The sequence below is a fragment of the Pseudopodoces humilis genome, chromosome 8 (assembly GCF_049639895.1).
Source record: "Pseudopodoces humilis isolate 2021_Gansu_Grassland_sample_001 chromosome 8, ASM4963989v1, whole genome shotgun sequence".
NCBI lineage: Eukaryota > Metazoa > Chordata > Aves > Passeriformes > Paridae > Pseudopodoces > Pseudopodoces humilis.
This window is the reverse complement of record NC_142207.1, coordinates 16873300-16892559: the sequence shown is the minus strand read 5'-3', so window position 1 is coordinate 16892559 and position 19260 is coordinate 16873300. Positions and strand designations below refer to the sequence as shown.

Here is a 19260-nt window from a genome sequence, read left to right as displayed (position 1 = left end):
TTATGAATAAGTACTTAAAGAATTTAAAAACAACAGGACAACTATATTATTAAACCTCCTAGTACCTGGGACATAGGCTACAAAGTTCCAAGCTCAATTACCATAAAAGGATTGGCTTCTGCTTCCTCCTCTCTCAAAATACGGTGCTGAGCACCTGTTATATTCAGTAGGAACTCCTTCTTTTGCAAGATGCTTAAATGCAGTTGTCAAAGCCACTTGATGTTTGGCACTCAGCTTAGAAATGATGGGACTGTAATTCCTGAAACTCATTAGGTAGAAGAAACTGATAACAGAAACTAATACTGAAAATTAATTTAATTATTTTAATTTACAGAATGAGCAAAGGGAAGTTATTGATAAATTTCGATGTGGAAATGTAAATTTACTAATTGCTACTACTGTAGCTGAGGAAGGACTGGACATCAAAGAGTGTAACATCGTTATTCGCTATGGCCTTGTCACCAATGAAATTGCTATGGTGCAGGTATGAGTTTTCTGCATACTTAATTTATTTTAATAGTGCTTTTCCTTTTGCAGTGGGCAAATGGTGAATCATATACCTGATGTCTGGAAATAATTTTTAAACACTTGAATGCTAAAAGAGAAAATGCTTTTGCAACAAGTTTCGTTTCCAATTGCCATCCTCAGTCCATATGCAATATAGAACTTGCCTCTCTCTGTAATGGTGCAGCATCTGTTCAAAGTTCTACACAAACATTAAGCTCTTTTAATAGAAGAGATACAAGAATATGGTCATCAGACCAGGTGATACAAGAGGCATTTTTCCCACCGGTGTATGGACACCCCACCATCATCAGCTAAAGAGAGATTACTATGTATTAGAATACCAGTTTGATAATGCTGTCATTTAACTTGTGAACACAAATATTTATACATTTAATATTTAAGTGCATGTTTGTATTTTGGCGACAAAATATAGATTCAGCATTGCAAAACATGCTAATCACAAATCTCCTGAGCTGTTCTTTCAAGTAACATGGATGATACTGCAGAAATAATATGTTATTCACTGATTCTTTATCTGTCTGAGTTAAATGGAAAAAATTGCTCTTTGGGATAGTGCATATGGAATAGTGCATGTCTTCCATTACAAAACTAGGAAAAAATGTTGTGTGATGTAATAGGGAGTAATTGTGGTGTTTATTTTTGTATTCCTTGACAATTGTAGGCTCGTGGTAGAGCTCGAGCTGATGAAAGCACCTATGCTCTTGTGGCTTCAAGTGGCTCAGGGGCTGTTGAACGTGAAGATGTTAATATTTTTCGTGAGAAAATGATGTATAAGGCCATTCGGCGTGTCCAGAAGATGCCACAGGAAGAGTATTTAAATAAGGTATTCACTGCAACTCTGCACTTTCCCTTTAAAGAAAACTGATTTATATTGTATGAAATACTTCCTCTTTGAAATCTACTTAGAGGAGAAATATACTAGTTGCTACATATGGCTTTGAATTCTTTTGTTCTTTTTGTTTTATAATCTGTTTTCTTGTCCCTTAGAAAAGTCTGGGTTTCTATTGGTAAGGGGAAAACACACAAGCAAGGGAAAATTGACTAGAAGTCACATTGACAGTGAACTCAGTAAAATAACTGAGAAGGAAAACTATTACTGTCGTTCCAGCAGAATGTTAGAGTGTTCTTACTGATCTGTTTCTAGATTCAGAGTTTCCAGTTGCAAAGTATAGTGGAAAAACAAATGAAGGCAAAGAGAGATCAGCGCAAGACATGCAAGAAAAATCCTTCACTAATAAAACTCTTATGCAAAAATTGCAACAAGCTGATATGTTCTGGAGAAGACATACAAGTTATTGAAGACATGCATCATGTCAGTGTGAAAAAAGATTTTCCGTAAGTGTTTATGAACTACTTTATCTCTTTCAGGCAGAAACAGATTTTCTTTTCATCAAGGCTGTAACAGGGCCTGTAGCCCTCTAGACCCTGTGAGAAAAAAATAGATTATTCCAATATTGTTGGGTCCTAGGCTCTATGGAGTTTACAGTTAAGGAGCTTGAACAAAATATTTTTTCTTATTCTTGATTTCAAGGTGAACTGAGTTTAAGACTTTGAAAAAAAGGTGCTGCTTTTGTGGTACTATTAACTAGGTCACTTACTATGTAGTATGGTATGTATTCCACTCTGTACAAGCTAGTAGTAACCTTCAGGATCAAGTACTCCCTAAATAAATGATACAAGAATGTACATACACTCTGGAGGCCTGGGTAGTCAGAACCAAATGATTCTGTTAAGGGCTAACTTTGGACTAGAGGGAGTAAAAAGAAAACCTTTAATTTTTAGGTATTATTTCTTTGACAGTTCCATGACACCTGAAGAAAACAAGCTAGATCTGTCTATTATTTTTATTAGAACAAGAGCCTGCTGCTCCCACTTTAAGATGTATGAGGGAGGACGCAGCTCCTGAAATGCAATGAAGAATGACGCAGAATATGTGAATTTCATCATTACTTAAGAACATGAAGTGTGACCTTGCATTTTCTCAAATTCCTCAATGTGTCAACAGCCAGAAAGTCTACGACTTTTTATGTTTCATATCTGATTTCAGCAATCTTAGCCACTATTTATATGTCTGCATGTAGCATGGAATGACTGCTGGAGTCTGATGGGTGCTATCTCTTTTTCAGAGGTCTTTATCATACAAGAGAAAATAAAACACTGCAAGATAAGAATGCTGATTCCCAGACAAATGGGGAAATTGTATGCAAAGACTGTGGACAGGTGAGGAACATCTTATTTTTCATACTCTTCTTGTTGTCTGTATTTATTTATTTCTAATGATCTTTTCTTATTTTATCTGAAATTTCCTTCTACTTGCAGGCTTGGGGAAATATGATGGTTCACCGAGGTCTTGACCTGCCTTGTCTAAAGATTAGAAATTTCGTGGTTGTGTTTGCAGACAAGAAAACAACAAAGCAAATTTTTAAGAAATGGGGAGAACTGCCCATCAGGTTTCCTAGTTTTGATTATGCAGCTTATTGTCCTTCAAGTGATGAAGATTAAGGACTTAGAATTAAGATAAAAGCCCTTTTCAACTTCTCTCTGTTGGTCAGAAGCTCCTGTGTCCCATAGAGAATGCTGCATCATAAGTGCTGTGAAAGCTCCTGGACACAGGGAAACTGTCTTGAAGACAAAAAGTGAAACAAGAAAGGAGAAGGACAAAGTCACACAGCTGCTGTTTACACTCAGTTTTGTACTTCTGGACAAAGATGGCAAATGCATTGCAGTCATGTGTATTTATGGAACGAACTCCTGTCAAAAGGAGTGACAACACTGTCAAAAGTGTGTTAGATGACCTGTTGTCAATCACAGAACTTTGAAAAGAGACCTTAAGATGGTAATTATTTTTTTCATGCTATAAGAAGCATTTTGAAGACAAAACATCTCAAAAGAGGAGCCACATAAAGAAGAGATTACCTGATATTTTCAATCACTGTTGCTACATCATGTGTAGTGTTTCATGACTGAGCTCCTCCCTTCATAAATATAGATGAAATCTCATACACTTTGACAGACTAAATATAAGTTTCCCTTAGAAGATACTTCAAAAAATCAAGCCCTTAACCTGAAATGGACTATTTTAGTGTCCAAGACACACATTGCCAAAGTAACTTTCTGTGTGTCACTTTCATAGGATTGTTAGACTGGCTACATAATGAGGTGTGTATTTTTGTCAATAAATTGCTATAACTAAACATTACCAACTCTGATATTAAGTCTCTTCCACTGGAAGTATTAAGGCAATAACAATAGCTTCACTCTAGAAATTTAAATGATGGTGGTATTCTGAGTGTAAAATAGCATAATGTTACTCTGTGTTTATCTCATGGACAGATTTCTTTCCCCTCCTCACCGTTTGCAAGAGAGATACTGGAGAGTGGAAGGAAGGTTTGCTTGTTGTTACAACAGTAACTGAATTAATTACTAGAAAAGCCTCTTGGGAAATCATCCAGATATCATTCATCACCTGGATCATGTCTGGCTTTCTTTATTAATGGGTTGTTATAGGTGCATAAATGCAATATAATACACTGTACATAGCATTTTCAAGTATCTGAATTGGTTTATTTAGTACTTTTTAAGAAGTGTAAAACACTCGTAAAGATACTACATAATTTCATAGATTGCTGCTGGGTCTTCAGTCAAATAAATTTCCATGCTGAGTAGATTTTTCTGAAATCTGAGCTTTTGATACTTCCCTTTTCTGTAGCAACAAAGGCATATGCAGATGAATTTCTGCACATGTGCTACAGACCTGTAGGACAAACAAGCCTGTGCTTCTTGTAGTTCACCTGGCTGCTGTTATGCTCCCGGTTCCTAGCATGACTCTGCCACATTGTCACCAAAGCTTATAGAGTGTTTGCACAATCTCACTTCAGCATAACGCATAATGAACCTCAAATTAATCCTGCTGGTGTGTAGGGTAACAAATTTCCAGTCAAGTTATTTTCTCTGAATGGGGTTGTAAAACACACCTATATTGCCCATCCAGGAAGTGTGAAGTTGTAAAAAGCAAGGCAAATTGCTGAGTGTTATCTTCTGCTTATCTCTGCATTTATTGCCTTTAGGAGCCCAACATCATCCAGGGAGTGTGACAAATCCTGATTGTATTTACTACTTACAGCTTTTACTAGTTCTCAAATGTGGAAAGAAGAAAAACTTAGTCATTGGGGATTTGTCTAGCTCTGTGTGAGTACCTGCTTCAGAACTGTGTCCACCTCAGTTGTATGTATGTTCATTGCTCTGTCTCCTTTTGGTCTGATGTCATGCACAACCTACATTTATAAATCTGCCTCTCCTCATGTGTGAAGAGTAAATAAATAGTTTAGTAATCTTTGAGTAGTTGCAGAATCAGTTGGATAGCTCCTGGCCAAACTGAGTATGTTTTCTGCTCCATAATTTGCCTATTTCTCCAAGAGACTTACCCTCTTTCTACCTTTCTAACATTTCATTTCTTTTAAATTATGGGTTCCTTTGTTGCAGAAGTTAGGAAAAGTTTGGCTGTTGAAAGAATTGCTGTTTGCTTCCTCACTGGTGCTAGTCTAGACAGTCCAGAGAAGGGAGTACAGGCATCAGCAGTGGTTCTACAAAGCTTGTAAATGTCACTCTCTGACAGGTAATTTTTTTCTTCTAATCTGCAACAATTGTGAATCTTATTAAAATTCATGCCTAAATAATTTGAATTCTGAAGTAGACAAATACATAGTATGCAGCATAAAGTCATTTTGTAAAGCCTTTTAGATCATGTGAGATTGAATCATTTCCCTTTGAAGCATTCTCTAAGTATGCCTTCATTAGAAGAAGCTGCATAGTTGAAATGGAAAGCTAGCCTGATCAAAAACCTACATTTGCAATTTTGTGATGTTGTGGTTGTCAGAAATAACCGACGTTAGTAGGAAAAAATGTATTTCTCTGAACCATGTTATTGAGAATACAAACAGCATTAATTATAGAATGCTAGGAAATAAGTAGCAGTTTGGAAATATGAATATTAAGCATGAGCTGCAATGGGAAAATTTCTTTTGTCACAATTCGTTTTTGTAATGGAAATTTTGAATAGCTGCAGCTTTATCTTGTTAGGAAAACTACTGGTTTTGAGCTGAGTTCTGCCCTTATTACACAGTGTAATAAACAATATACATAAACAATGTATATACAAAAAATGTACATATAAACAGTGTATAAACTATTATATATACATAAACAATATATTTTAGCTTTCTCAGTATTTTTGTCCTGCATGTCTTACATTGCCAGAATGGATCTTATTCAGAAGTTTCATCTTGTTTAACTTGTAATTAATTATTGTGACAAGAACTGTGGAGAGAGGGGAACTGAATTTTTATGAGAAAATAAGGCATGTTTTATATCACTGGTTTTTCCAGACAATGAATTTGAATATTTTCTTAAATTGTCTCTCCAAATCCAATGCAATGGGTATTGCCAAAATACTGCTCAGGTCAGTTCTGCCTCACCAAGGCTGGTGTAACAATTAGGATTCAGATTCCAGCCCATACTGCTAAGCTAAGGTGGTAACTTGGCCATTAGAGGGATAATATATTAAATGCTTTTTCTTTGTGATACTCTGTAATAAATTCTCTGTAGTTAGCCCAAGTTCTGCTGGGCAGTTTGTTGCGATAGAAAACCTATCTCATCTACTAGATTTTAAATTTTCAGAGAAGCCAAAGGAGTTGTAAACCTATCAACTACTGAATTTCAGTAAGATCTGGGTACCTGGTCCCTGTTAACCTCCTCTGAAAAATCAGTCCCAGTGCCTGACTTTCACACAGAGGCACCACCATTGCAGACTCCTTTCCTCAGAAGAAAATTAACCCCATTGCAGCAGAAAGAAAGGTGAGCTGAGTCATCAAACTCTGCATGCAATATCAATGCAATTAAGCCCAACCTGCAATTTCCAGTCACCAGCCCTAAGTTTTATATGAATGTTCTGTCAGATTGTGGCCTTCTTTGGCAAGTGATATCTCCCGCGTGTGCGTGTGTGTCTATGTCCGTGCGTGTCTATATATGTGTGTATGTCCATTTACGTGCGTGTCTGTATGGTGTGTCTGTGTCCGTGTATCTGTCTGTATGTCCATGTCTATGCATGTGTATTGTGTGTCTATGTCCCTGCGTGGATGTGTGTGTGTGTCCATGTCCCTGTGTCCGTGTCCCTGTGTGTGTGCCCATGTCACCGTGGGGTTGTGTGTGTCTGTCCATGTGTGTCCCTGTACCCGTGTATGTCTCTATCCCTGTGTGTGTGTGTCTCTGTCCCTGTGTGTGTGTCCGTGTCCCTGTGTGCGTCCGTGTCCCTGTGTGTGTGTCCCTGTCCCTGTCCCTGTGTGTGTTTCTATCCCTGCGTGTGTCTCTGTCCCTGTGTGTGTGTCCGTGTCCCTGTGCCTCTGTCCGTGTCCCTGTGTGTGTCTCTGTCCCTGTGTGTGTGTCCGTGTCCCTGTGTGTGAGTCCGTGTCCCTGTGTGTGTCCGTGTCCCTGTGTGTATCTCTGTCCCTGTGTGTGTGTCCGTGTCCCTGTGTGTGTCCGTGTCCCTGTGTGTGTCCGTGTCCCTGTGTGTGTCTCTGTCCCTGTGTGTATCTCTGTCCCTGTGTGTGTGTCCGTGTCCCTGTGTGTGTGTCCGTGTCCCTGTGTGTGTCTCTGTCCCTGTGTGTGTCTCTGTCCCTGTGTGTGTGTCCGTGTCCCTGTGTGTGTCCGTGTCCCTGTGTGTGTCTCTGTCCCTGTGTGTGTGTCCGTGTCCCTGTGTGTGTCCGTGTCCCTGTGTGTGAGTCCGTGTCCCTGTGTGTGTCTCTGTCCCTGTGTGTGTCCGTGTCCCTGTGTGTGAGTCCGTGTCCCGGCGTATGTCCCTGTCCCCGTGCCGGTGTGTGTGTGTGGCTATGCCGCCAGGGGGCGCGGTGCTGCCCCGCCGTTCCCGCCGCCGGCCCCTCCCGCGGGAGGCGCTGGTGCGGGCGGGGCCGGGTCTCTCAAGGGCGGCGGGGCCCGGGTCTGTCAGCGGTGGCCGAGGCCGGGTCCCTCAAGGGCGGCCGGGCCCGGGTCTGTCAGCGGTGGCCGAGGCCGGGTCCCTCAAGGGCGGCCGGGCCTGGGTCTGTCAGCGGTGGCCGGGGCCGGGTCCCTCAGGGGCGGCCGGGACCGGGCCGGGGTCACTGCCAGCCGCCGCGGTGGTGGGTAACGTCGGGGAGAGGGCACGGCCGACTTCTCCTTCCCTTTTCCAGCCTTTGTCTCCCGACAAAGGAGATTATGTAACCTGACACTGCGGTCTTCGGAATTTTCCCAGTTTTCAGCTGACCTCATTTCAGTGTGCTAAATAAAATAGGTGTAATTGGTGGTTGGAGAGCTATTTCAGAATTTCCGCTGGGCCTGTATGTATTTATTTCTTAAGATCTACATAGCCTATAGATGTGCATAGTTTTCAGGGGAAAACGGCGATTCTCTTCACATGTGGAAGACATTAAACAGTTTCTGTTTCTGCTGCTTGTTTTGCATTCTTGTACCATCATTTATTATTTCTAAAAGTAAACATATGTGAATTCTACATAAACAATAAAGCTATGGGATTTTCTTATAATTTCTCTGTAGAGAGTAGAAATATGATCATGACTATTTCCTGAGAATGCGGGGATTGCTAAAAAACAAAGTAGATACTTCTCAGAGAAAAACAGTGCATGTCAAGTATCTGATGAGTCATAAAACCTCAAGTTAGTGTAAGCAGATGTTGGTTACAGCTCACATTGATGGGAAGTACATAATCACCACCCCGATAGCCTCCCACTGTCCGTTTCTGGTCCAAGAACTTCCCCAAAAGTGTGGTTTCAATTTTATGGAAAGCCTTTGAAATTTGGCACAGCTTCCAAAAGTATGTAGGAAAAAAAAAGTCTGCCAGAGGTTTGGCCTCCAACTGTGAAAACAGACACTGCCTTTTCAAACTCCTCTCCTAGATCTACTGACCAACACCCAGAAGAGAGAACTTACATTCTTTTAGAATACAACAGGAGAATGAAGGTCTGTATGCTCCTGAATTCAACTTTTGGTTATATCTTTTGTTTTAAACTGTCAGCTGCTGCACAAGGCCAGGCTCTGATGTGAAAATACTTGCTTTAAAGAACGAAAGGGAAGTATTTTCATATGTACTACAGGGACGTTTTTTACTTGTTGCTTGGACAGATTACAGAAGTTAGAAGGAGGATTTCATTGTTTACCAGCCATGGAGGCAAACTTCAGGCAATATTAAAAATGTAATTATTGTTTGTTTCTGTTCTGCAGACCCGGCTAAAAATCATATTTGGCGTGGTTATATGCCTTTTGCTTTCCTTATTACTTATGTGTATTATACTCCTTCCATCAAGAGGTAAGGTATTTCTAATCTAATGTAGTGTAAAATGCAGTGTCTTTGGCTATTGTGGCTTCTAAAGTTCACAAAAGTTTATCAAATCATGTTTAGGATTGTCCTGTCAGAATTGTTAAGGCTTTATCACTTTACAGAAATGTACTGACAGCTTAAATATCCTGAAGGTAGAATTGAAATGCCAGCAGATGTTGAAACAAGGAACTCCTTGAAGTGAAAAGCACCTGAATTAACTTCATTGTGCATGATATATAATGTTCTTAGTCACAGCTTCAAAAATAACTCTCAGATCTTATCATATTATTTTTCTGTTTTAGGGTTTAGGAGACTTTCCCAAACTGTTAGTAATTTTCTTTAGCTTGATGAATTTGCATTTGGTTTTAAATGGTTGTGTAATAATTACAGAAGTTCTGTATCCAACAAGTTAAACTTTTTTTTTTCTTTTTTTTGGTAGATGGGCTATGATTAAATTTTGTGAATATATTCAAGCTTGCATATGAAAATTAAAGTCAGCATTATATAAAATAGGGATGGATAGTTTGCTCTAGTAACTGGTGTAGTTACCTATACCAGTTGTAGGTAAATCAGCCCAGTGTGGTCTGCTGAGTCCTCTGGTGAAGCTTGTAATGAGTTTTGAAATTTTGAACATGAGTGGCACTGACTTGATGGTAATTGTTTTCTATGACAAGTTAGTAAGGGCAATACAAGTATTAACGTGACCCTATCACTATAGCAGATAACTTTAATGCCTCTAAAATAATTAAAATATTAATAAAAGACTTATATTCTAGTATCTATTTAAAGGACTTTTTTTATTATTATTACTCTTTTTTTCATGTGTGGGCAGGGGCACTGAAATGGAGAAACAGTTTTCTATTTACAACTAAATTTTATAAAATCAACCATCTGCTTAAGTCATGTGAAAGTTAACTCCTGCAGTTAATATGCAGGTTTTGTGAAAGGTGAAATCTCTTTTGTATCTGATATTTCTGTGTCTAATGCTTGTCATGGGTTGTTGAGAGAAGGGTTAAAATTTTCTGAAGCAATTAGGGATGATTCTGTTATGCAGCATTTTAATATGAGGATAGATATATATCAATTATATATATCTATAGATAAATATAGATAAGCATATAAATATATATTATGCTGTACTGGAAGAGATACCACCTCAGAGTAACAGGTTTGACTTTTACTGTCAATAGTGGGGTGCCAGATTTTTTCTCTAGCTATGCATGGTCAAATCTGAGCTTTCACTATGAGGTAAATACATGGTATCAAGTCAGACTTACTCCCATCAGATCTGCATTTTATGACACGGAAGGCAGAATATTTTTATGAGATTTAAATTTATAAAATAGTAGTGAGGAAACAAAGAGGTTGGAGACCAAGGATCAGTTTGTCAGCCTGAAGAAGTTGATAGAGTTGATGGAAGGTACTGTAGGAAAAAGTGAATATGTTTTTTTCCCTCTCCAGTTGTCACATACAGCTCACTGGCCTCTTCAGTACCTCAGCAATTATGGAGAGCACTTGTCATCTCTCTTGGAATAGTGACTTGATAACCAGTCATACCAAACATCATATTTAGATCCAGCAGGATGATAAAGAAATTATCTTGCTTCACTGGATGCTTTTGGAGGAGCATTTTAGACAATTGAGGAACACACAGTTATGTCCAACACACATTTATATTGGATGGGTCAGATTATGGCTTCTTATTCTCAGACAGAGCTGCAAGTGCTGCAGTTACCTATTAAAATGCCTTAACTTTTTTGAATTCTAAGTAGTCTACTGATCAGTTGTAAATAGAAGAAATATAAATTAATTTTGCAGTTACGAATTTTGCAAGTTGAAGACAGACAGGAAATGTCTACACAGCTGGAATGTTGTTTGTACATTCCGGCTTTACCACTGCTCAGCTGAAAGGATGTTGCAATCTAGAAAGACAATAAATTGCATATGAGAAATGTATAGACACAGATCAAATAAATTTCTACTTAAGAAATCTGCAAAGAAAACTGGAAGGAGCATTTAGTTCTGTTTTTGTCTGCTAAGTTTCTAGTCATTTCATGTTCTTCAGTTTTCACAAAATGTGATAGGTGGTTTTGGTTTACATATGCAAGTGTATAAAAATGTCAAAAATTCTCAAAAGTTAACTGGACAATAATTTTTTGAAAGGATATTAACAGGGAAATACTTGCAGTTATTAGACAATTTCTGTGGGGCTCAGAAGAACAAGGTGGGCAATCTCAATGTGGCAAATGGCATCCATGCCTAAGAAATCACTGACCATTTTTTGACACATCTTTGAGGCAGGAATGTGTGGTGGGCTTTACCTGGCAGTGATAACCCAGCTATGATACCGCAACTCCAAACAGTTCAGAAAGGAGTTTTTCACTTGTACACTAGTGTACCTAGTCCTGTTCTTCTGCAGCATAAACAAGAAAGAAAATACGTCTCTGCAGTTGAGAAGCTATAGCAGAACCACAGGCAGAGTTACAACTGTATTGCTTACAAATGTATTTACAAATGTATACAAATAAAAATGTATTTGTAGAGTTGCAAATGTATTGCTTAGGCTTCAAATTAATCTCTTCTGCTATTTTTAATGAATGTCCAAAGTCATGTCTATCGCAGTTTCTGTTCCCTTTTTACTCTTGGCCCAGGCCTGAGGCCCAATCCCAATGTTTCTCTTATGTCACAGACGAGGTCATAGGGTTTATTTCTCAGCCACAAAATGGTGAGCAGCCAGTTTCTTAGGAGGAGGTAGTGCTCTCTGCAGCACCTCAGCCAAATCCAAAAGTGGAAAAGCCAGTTCAGTTGATGTGAGCTGATGCTGCGCGTGACCAAAGTTCTGGAGAAAGGTCAGGAGTGTTGGAATTAATTTCTGGTGCTAAACTGAGTGTTTTGTTTCCTCATGTTGGAGGAGCTTGTGCTTCAGCTATTCAGCATCAGCCCACAGAGATGAAAATGGAAATTCTAGTCCAGAAGCAAACAATAATACCGTGCTAACCAGTTTTCCTTTGGCATGACCTCTGCTTGATGTTTAGCAGTGGATGGTAAATAAAATACTTTAAAAAATACATATGTGTTAAATACATATAAAATACATCTGTATATAACTACACAAAAAAAATAACATATACAGAACCAACAATACCTTCTGATTCTTATGTATGCTTACTGTAATTTGGCAAGACTAGACTCAGTTTATAAGGATGCACATTAGAACATGTTGTGGAATAAGCCATAAGGCAGGAGAACTTTGTAATATAAAAGGTTGTGTTGGTTTACCCACATCCAGTCTTTGAAACTGAATAATCCTGATAACACAAGCAGAATTTCACAGTGATGGAGTGATGTGCATAAAGTTAATCTGAGTTTAATATAACTGCAAGTTTTGCTTTCTGTGTTTGTTTTGGGTTGCAATAAAGTAAAGGAGAAGCTATCTGCATAAAGCCAGTGATAATTATTAGATGTTTACAGAGTTTTATCACTATAATTATATGTGTAAGTCCAATACACTCAAATGCATGGGTGAGTAATTATAATAATTGAATATATAAAGCAATTTACACTGTGAAGCAAAATAACCAATTAAGTGCACAGGAAAATGCAGAACTGCACCCTGTAAATGAGTGGACCACAAAAGATTAAAACTGAGGCAGCAGGGTGGTGAGGGGAGGTAAGCAAAGCTGGAGTTTGGTAAGCTTTCGTCTCTGTGGTTGGCTCTGTTGTTTGCTTCCTTTTTGTCCCTGGACATTTTTTTTCATCCTAATTATTTCATAGAGGAAACAAACCACAATGAAAGAATTTGGCAAGCCTGCCAACAGCCATTCAAATTAATGTCTATAGAGTGCTGCAGATATGTAAAGTAATTTCCATGTTAGAGTCTGGTTTGTGAGCAGAGATTTCAGATACTGTAATTGAACAAGTCTCTAGTTACAGAAGAGAGAAACAGCAACAATTGTGGGAAGCTAGTGAAGATGCTGCTGCTATCTTCTGTTACCGAAAAACAAGCATTCAAAATTTTAAGTACTCAAGTGAGAAATAGTTGTGTTCAAATTTTTTGTACTACAGTGGTAGAAGTACAGGTCTTAGTGGGCACATTTTGAATATCAGTAGTCATAATAAATCCTCACAGAATATTAAGTATGTAAATTTGAAATAGCTAACACAGGAGAGGTTTAAATTAGAGCTGTGAAATTAAACCAGTGATGAGAAGTTTGTGATATTGCTTGTCTGTTAAGATGAGAGAAGAAACCAGGTAATTTTACCAGATTAGGGTATCAAAAAGGACTGCAAATTTTCTATACAAACAACCTTGGAAATACTGATTTATCTTGCTGATAAGCTTATTCACTTAGAGAATTTTAACTGAGAGATGGTGATAAGTAATTATCATTCAACTTAACTAGAACTGAATTCTTTGGAATTACTTTCTGTGCATTTTTTTAATAATCTGCTATCTTCTAAATTTATCCTTAGTGTATCAAAGATCTATAATAAGCAGTCATAGTATTAGCAAGAGGAATTAACTTCTTATTGAACTTCTTGAGATATTTTCTGGACATATTGCTAACTCAGAGTTTATACAGACAGGTTTTTGCCTCTGGATTGGCATTCAGTTTTATTCCTTGTGACAGCTTTCTTCTGTGTTAGTGCATACAAGGCTTGTGTCAACAGTCAACCTGACATGTGTATTCTACAGTAAGTAATAGTCACTTAGCAGAAGAAAATATGTATTATCATTACAAAGTACTATAGAAGGCAATATGAAGAAACATTTCCCAGGAAGTCAGTGTGATCCTAACAGAGAGGGCAACTAATGAGCAAGTGATGGAGCATGATATGAAACCTGAGAGCAACGAGTCATCTTGATTATCTACTGTCGTCTGAGAGCTCTGAAGGAACAAACAAGGGAAGTGGCAAGCATCTACTAAGCTGCAGTGTGACATCTCTACTACCTCTGAAAACCCTGGCAGAAATCCCTTTGATTTTAAAGGAGAAAGACTAGTGTTCAGAATGCCGAGACCCGAAAGCTGCCATTATTATGCTGTTGAACTTTAACCATTGGCCATTATCAGAAAAGTTAATGTGTCTTTTGAGGATTAAATATTTTGATTACTCTCACTCTTCTGAATTGCATAGGTTCTGTACAGGAACTGCACAGCGTAATCCTCTTCTTATCCAGTTGATTTAACCTTGAATTTTCTTTTAAAATAGGCCCTAGCTTAAGTTGTTTAGCTTTGGGAAAAATATTGCCAGACAAGAGCCAGAAAACCAGTCTCCACTTTTTGCATTATTTTAATACAGTTATATGTCCTGCTTAGAAATCAAATATTTGATTTCTTCTGTCTTCTTTCAAGAATCATTGTCAATTTTCTTTTGCAGCATTAAATAAAAAGTTCAAGTTTGGGTTCACTCATTACTTTTCAGCATTATTTTTACTTGCATTCCTTCATCGATGTTTTTCATGTGACTGCTAAGAAATATATGTGGATGGTGATTATTTTGCAAGCCATCTTCTAACAATGGGTAATGAGGCATGGAAAAAACTTGGAAGTAAGGGTTTGTGGGCACATCCTGTTGTTTACTATTTGCTGAACATGTGGAGGTCTTGGTTAAAATAGTTGCCACTACAAGTTCATGAAACCCATGCTTTAACAATAAAAAATAAAAATACCAAACAACGTTTAATCTTTCATTTTTGTGGAAAAGGCTTATTTGGACTCACAGGTCTTCAGATAAATGTGTCTGAGTGAAATAAATTAGTTTGTCTAGTTAATTTTGCATTCCCAAAGATGAGTCTTTCAGAGGCTAAAGGACCTTACCAGAACAGTAACAGAGAACTTTCCTTTCTGCTGCACCTGTGCTTTGCATATCTCCAGGGCTGGGGTATCCTCACTGTTACATGGCACTAAATATAGAAAAAATAAAACACTGGACTAATAAATTTTTTCCCTCTTTTCATTAACATAAACTTTTTGTCTTATTCTTAGTTGTCAACACAGATGATGGTCCCAGAGCTCTTACACTGGAGGATTATTTGAATGGAAACTTCCAATATAAAACATTTTTTCCATATTGGGTGTCAGGTAAGTAAATCCTTTTCTCAAACATAGATAAGCCTTTCTAATATGTACTTCCAGACTGGTTTACACAGACTGAGAAATGTGTTTTCCTTCCAGCTTTACTTTGAATGAATGCTAACTATGAAATTAAACAATGTGTTAGTCAAAACTTATGGTTGGAATTTACTGTTCTGTCAGTCATTCTAGAAAATCCAGGTATTTGATGTTTCAACAGACATGTCTAAGTCAAGCATAAACTATAATTTTACAGAGGCCTTCAGTGTTTTATTTCTTTTACTGTCATATTCATTGCAGCAAGTGAAAGAAATTTGTCAATGTGTCAGTCATTCCTTAAGCAATCTCTTTTTCATGCTTTTCGCAGCACTTTTCACTTACCACATGAAGTGATTGAGGTAGTCTGTTTTGCAGGTCCTGTTCTTTGTTTTCAGTAGTACCTGGCTCTGCAATGAGGTCAGCTGTTCTAATTTCAATTAAGGAAGTGCTGAAATTCCTGAGTTCTAGGATATTGCATAGAAAATAAATTTGAATTTCTGAGTTCCTTAAGGTGGAGACATGAAGTTAATTGCTGCTGATATAAATGTGTCTGTGTGTGGCTGAAGCACTGCTCTTGTTATCATTGAATTGCACAGCCCAGGAAGACTGGAGCTAGCCTGGATTACATTCTAGCACTCATACTACTCCCATCTCTGTGCTGCCTCAAGCACAGTTCTCTGCCAGTAACAAGCATAGTGCCCATTCACATAGAGTCTCACCAAGCTGGTTTAGCCCACAATTTTAGAACAGAAGTAAAGCCTTATACGGTATTTCTTGCAGTGGTTCAATTATATGATTAACAGTTTGAAGTATGTTGATATCATTTGTATGATTTAAAAATTATGTCACTGTTTGTTAGAATTCTGTCTAAATGTCTGAAAAATGTAGGCAGCATATCACCTAAACCTAATACTCTTCTCTCTTTATAGCTTTCTCACTTAGACTTATCTTTCCTTTTAACAGTCACAAATCTCACACAAAAGTCATGCCATAGATTCCATAGATAGTCATGCCTACAGCATTCCATATGTCTACTTCTCTTCTGAAACAAGGAGTTAAAATTGTATATCTCATCCTAAGGGTGATTTTAAACACAAATACTGTTACACAAATCACACAAGAGTGCTCAGAAGATCCAAGGGTGATCTAATTTCCTAAAAATGAACATATTCACAATGTTTCAGGCTGCTTTTTAACTTTTTGTTTTCTAGCTACACCAAATATGTTTACATTTATTATTTATGTATACACCAAATTCCTTCTCTCTGTTCATAGCAGTAAAAATAATAATATGAAACTGAAATTCTGATTTTCATTCTCTACCAAACTATAGCTCAGATCTTGAGCACACATTGAAAATTGCATTTTTAATGAAGCCCACTCACACTCATTTTGTAGGACTTTGGTGAGTAAGGGTAGAGTCATGCAGTCAGTTGCATGGTACTGCTGTTATCTGCAGAATATACAAATGAGAATGTTCTATTAAAATGATAAGGAAAGATAATTTTCTTTAAAACATTTGCATTTTGATCTTGACTTTTTAATGGGTCTGTCAGTGGCATTCTTGATCAGACATTGATGGGAATAAAATCTGGCATTTGTTTTTAAAGTTAAATAGTTGATCCTCTGTGCAGTGTATAATCTCAAAAATGTACTTAAGAATCCTGAAGATAGTTTTTTGATAACTCTGTACCTCAGCATCCTTAGAAGAAAAACATTCTTATGTAGGTGCCAAAAGATATTTGCCTAAAACCTAACCCTTGAAAGAGGCGTGAATTGTTGATACACGATTTGTTCTGTAGTATCTTCTGGAAGGTAACATACATTTTATCTTGTTTATAAAGATAATGAATATCTTCACCAGTCTGCAGAAGATGATATTATTCTTTACAATGTTGAAATTAATTATGCAACCACCATCATGACAAACAGCACAATGGTACGTACTTTTTTAATTAATAAAAAGGCAGAAAAGTGCAGCTGTATTTCAAGTTACAGTTTAAAAGTGTGTGAGACTAGAATCTAATTTACTTCTTAATTTTTCAGAAACAAGTTAATGCTTCAAATTATATGATGTCATCAGACCAATATTTCATAGCTCTGGAAAGCAATTATTCAAAGGTAATTATTTTAATATACCTCTTAATGTAATGTTTAATTTTATTTAGTAATTTGTTGATTGTGTTTACTGTAGATAGATGTTTCTTGGTACTTTCTTGAGAAAGGGGTAGGCTGTGAAGAGGCAGCTGATTATTTGTAGTTTATCTTTTTCGAGGCTAATAGTATTCTCTTAATTCATTTATGCAGCTGTGGAGATACTCTTACACAGCATCATATCACATTTATGATCTCATAAATGGGTAAGGCCTTACATTTCTTATAGATTCCTGTGGTGAATACACTGTAATGATGTTCTTGCAAGCATTCACTCCAAAACTGTAGTAATGTGATTACCAACTTGCTTTGCTTTTGCCTAAGTCTGTCAGGTTACTTGTTTCCTTGAGAAAAAAAAATGTTCTCTAGGAAAAATCATACATTCTTTTCATCTGGATTAATTTCTATTCCATGCCATAAAATTTCCACTTCTCAATATGCTCTTATGTCTCCATCCCCTTCTACTAATTCATTCTTTTTATTATTGATCTGATCTTCAGCTTTCCTAAAACTCTTGTAACAACCCATCCTGCATTCCCCAGAAGTCTATAGCTTCTCCCATGGCATTTGGACTCTTTCCCAAAATTGCCCGAACCTCTTCCCTTTCCACCCAACTCCAAAGGATGCCATCTGCCTCTGCAGTCACCTTTTTATGCTGTAAGAAGCAGCGTGACCAAATGCTTCTTAGTTCTGAGCAACAGGGGCTGCACTGAGCAGCATCATTCTTGGGAAGCTGTTGGCTCAAGGTGAGAGGAAGAGGTTGCTGCAAGCTAATGTGAGTGGACAGGTGCTGCTTGTGAGTTAAGATCCTCAGTGAGTGCTGGACGTACTGCTGTTGCACCTGCCTTAGTGTATGCTGAGTTCACATTTCCCAATAACCTGCCAAGACTGAAATGCAGACTGCAGCTACAGCAAATGACTGTAGGTGATTGTGCAGCATTTGGAAGGAGTTAAGGCTGGCTTCTTAGGTTGCTGAATAGACTTTCAAAGGAGTATGTGTAAGCCTTTTCCAGCACTGGTGCATGCCATCGTGTTAACTGCATGTCTCTGCCTGCCTTAATTGTGCATTGCTCAAGAAACGATAAGCGGTTAGAAAATAACTTTGTGACTTCTTTATTAATGTACAATATAATGATCCATTTGCACTGTGCACAAAAAGCCATCTCAACTTCTTTCCTTTTTTTAGTGGTTTTGTAACAGAAAATCTGCTTCCACATAAAATTCAGTATATATCCTGGTCACCCGTTGGACACAAATTGGTTAGTAAAGATAATTAAGTGCTAGAATGAATTTGCTTTGTATAGATAAAAGACATTTATCTGCCTTTGTTTTTATTTTATTAGGCATATTTCTGAGAGGTGTGTCTTTATTAATCTTGGCTATGAGAAATAATGACAAAGAAAACAGTTTTAACTTGTTCAGATTTTATTGTCTGTGTCTCAATAGAAGAATAATCTATGTTCTCAGGTACATTATATGTTTCAGTTTGCTCACCAGTCTCTATCCAGAATTGACCAACATAATTTTATATAAGATTAAAGACAGTTTCAAGGCCTGAAAATCAATTGGTTTCCCTTTGATGCTGTGTAATACATGAATTTAAAATGGAGATTTACAGATGCAATATTTAAAATCTACTCTAACACAGAATCTGGCCTGTAATGTATAATTTATTTGCTGAGGTAACAACTCTTGCAGAGTTTACAGGAGCTATTAGTGTACTATTTCCCGTTTTGTATTCATTAGGTCTTGCTTGTGTAACGTAGGAGTGTTGACTGCAGAAGACCTTGCTCTAATCCTATTAGCCTGTGCTCTTAAAAAACACTTTCTTGACTTTAGGTATATGTATATCAGAATGATATCTATTTGAAACAAAGTCCCAGAGAGGCACCAATTAAAATAACTAGTGATGGAAAACAGAATGAAATATTTAATGGGATTCCTGACTGGGTCTATGAAGGTAAGAAAATCTTGAAAGGCAACAACATGATAAATGCTTTGTTTAGATTGGTTCTGATTTTCACAATCCATTTTAAAATATCTGTGATTATACTCTTTTTTTAAGCCCTAAGGATTGTTTCTTTTCCATATTATATTTGC

At 37.5% G+C, this 19260-nt stretch overlaps 2 protein-coding genes across 5 annotated transcripts in view; both read left to right on the top strand.

Moving 5' to 3' along the window:
* The window catches only part of IFIH1 (interferon induced with helicase C domain 1), a 28521-nt gene extending 22161 nt beyond the window's left edge, over positions 1-6360 (top strand). Inside the window, exons 12-17 of one of the 3 annotated variants that reach the window (XR_015773050.1) lie at positions 335-484; positions 1190-1351; positions 1673-1863; positions 2655-2748; positions 2848-5143; positions 6248-6360. Coding sequence is in view for 1 of the 3 variants with exons in the window: in XM_014249211.2 (XP_014104686.2) it covers positions 335-484; positions 1190-1351; positions 1673-1863; positions 2655-2748; positions 2848-3030 (780 nt within the window). In the remaining 2 variants the exon portion in view is untranslated. Of the gene's footprint in view, positions 1-334; positions 485-1189; positions 1352-1672; positions 1864-2654; positions 2749-2847; positions 5351-6247 lie in introns of those variants that run through there. The other 2 variants (XR_015773051.1, XM_014249211.2) reach the window with 2 other exon arrangements.
* A 1989-nt stretch (positions 6361-8349) lies between these two features.
* The window catches only part of LOC102107709 (prolyl endopeptidase FAP), a 38712-nt gene continuing 27801 nt past the window's right edge, over positions 8350-19260 (top strand). The window contains exons 1-8 of one of the 2 annotated variants that reach the window (XM_088058481.1): positions 8350-8535; positions 8797-8881; positions 14881-14976; positions 16851-16945; positions 17053-17127; positions 17314-17366; positions 18347-18419; positions 19000-19120. In XM_088058481.1, the coding sequence (XP_087914607.1) occupies positions 8530-8535; positions 8797-8881; positions 14881-14976; positions 16851-16945; positions 17053-17127; positions 17314-17366; positions 18347-18419; positions 19000-19120 (604 nt within the window). In that variant the 5' untranslated portion in view covers positions 8350-8529. The remainder of the gene's footprint in view (positions 8536-8796; positions 8882-14880; positions 14977-16850; positions 16946-17052; positions 17128-17313; positions 17367-18346; positions 18420-18999; positions 19121-19260) is intronic. The other variant, XM_005519741.3, reaches the window with a different exon arrangement.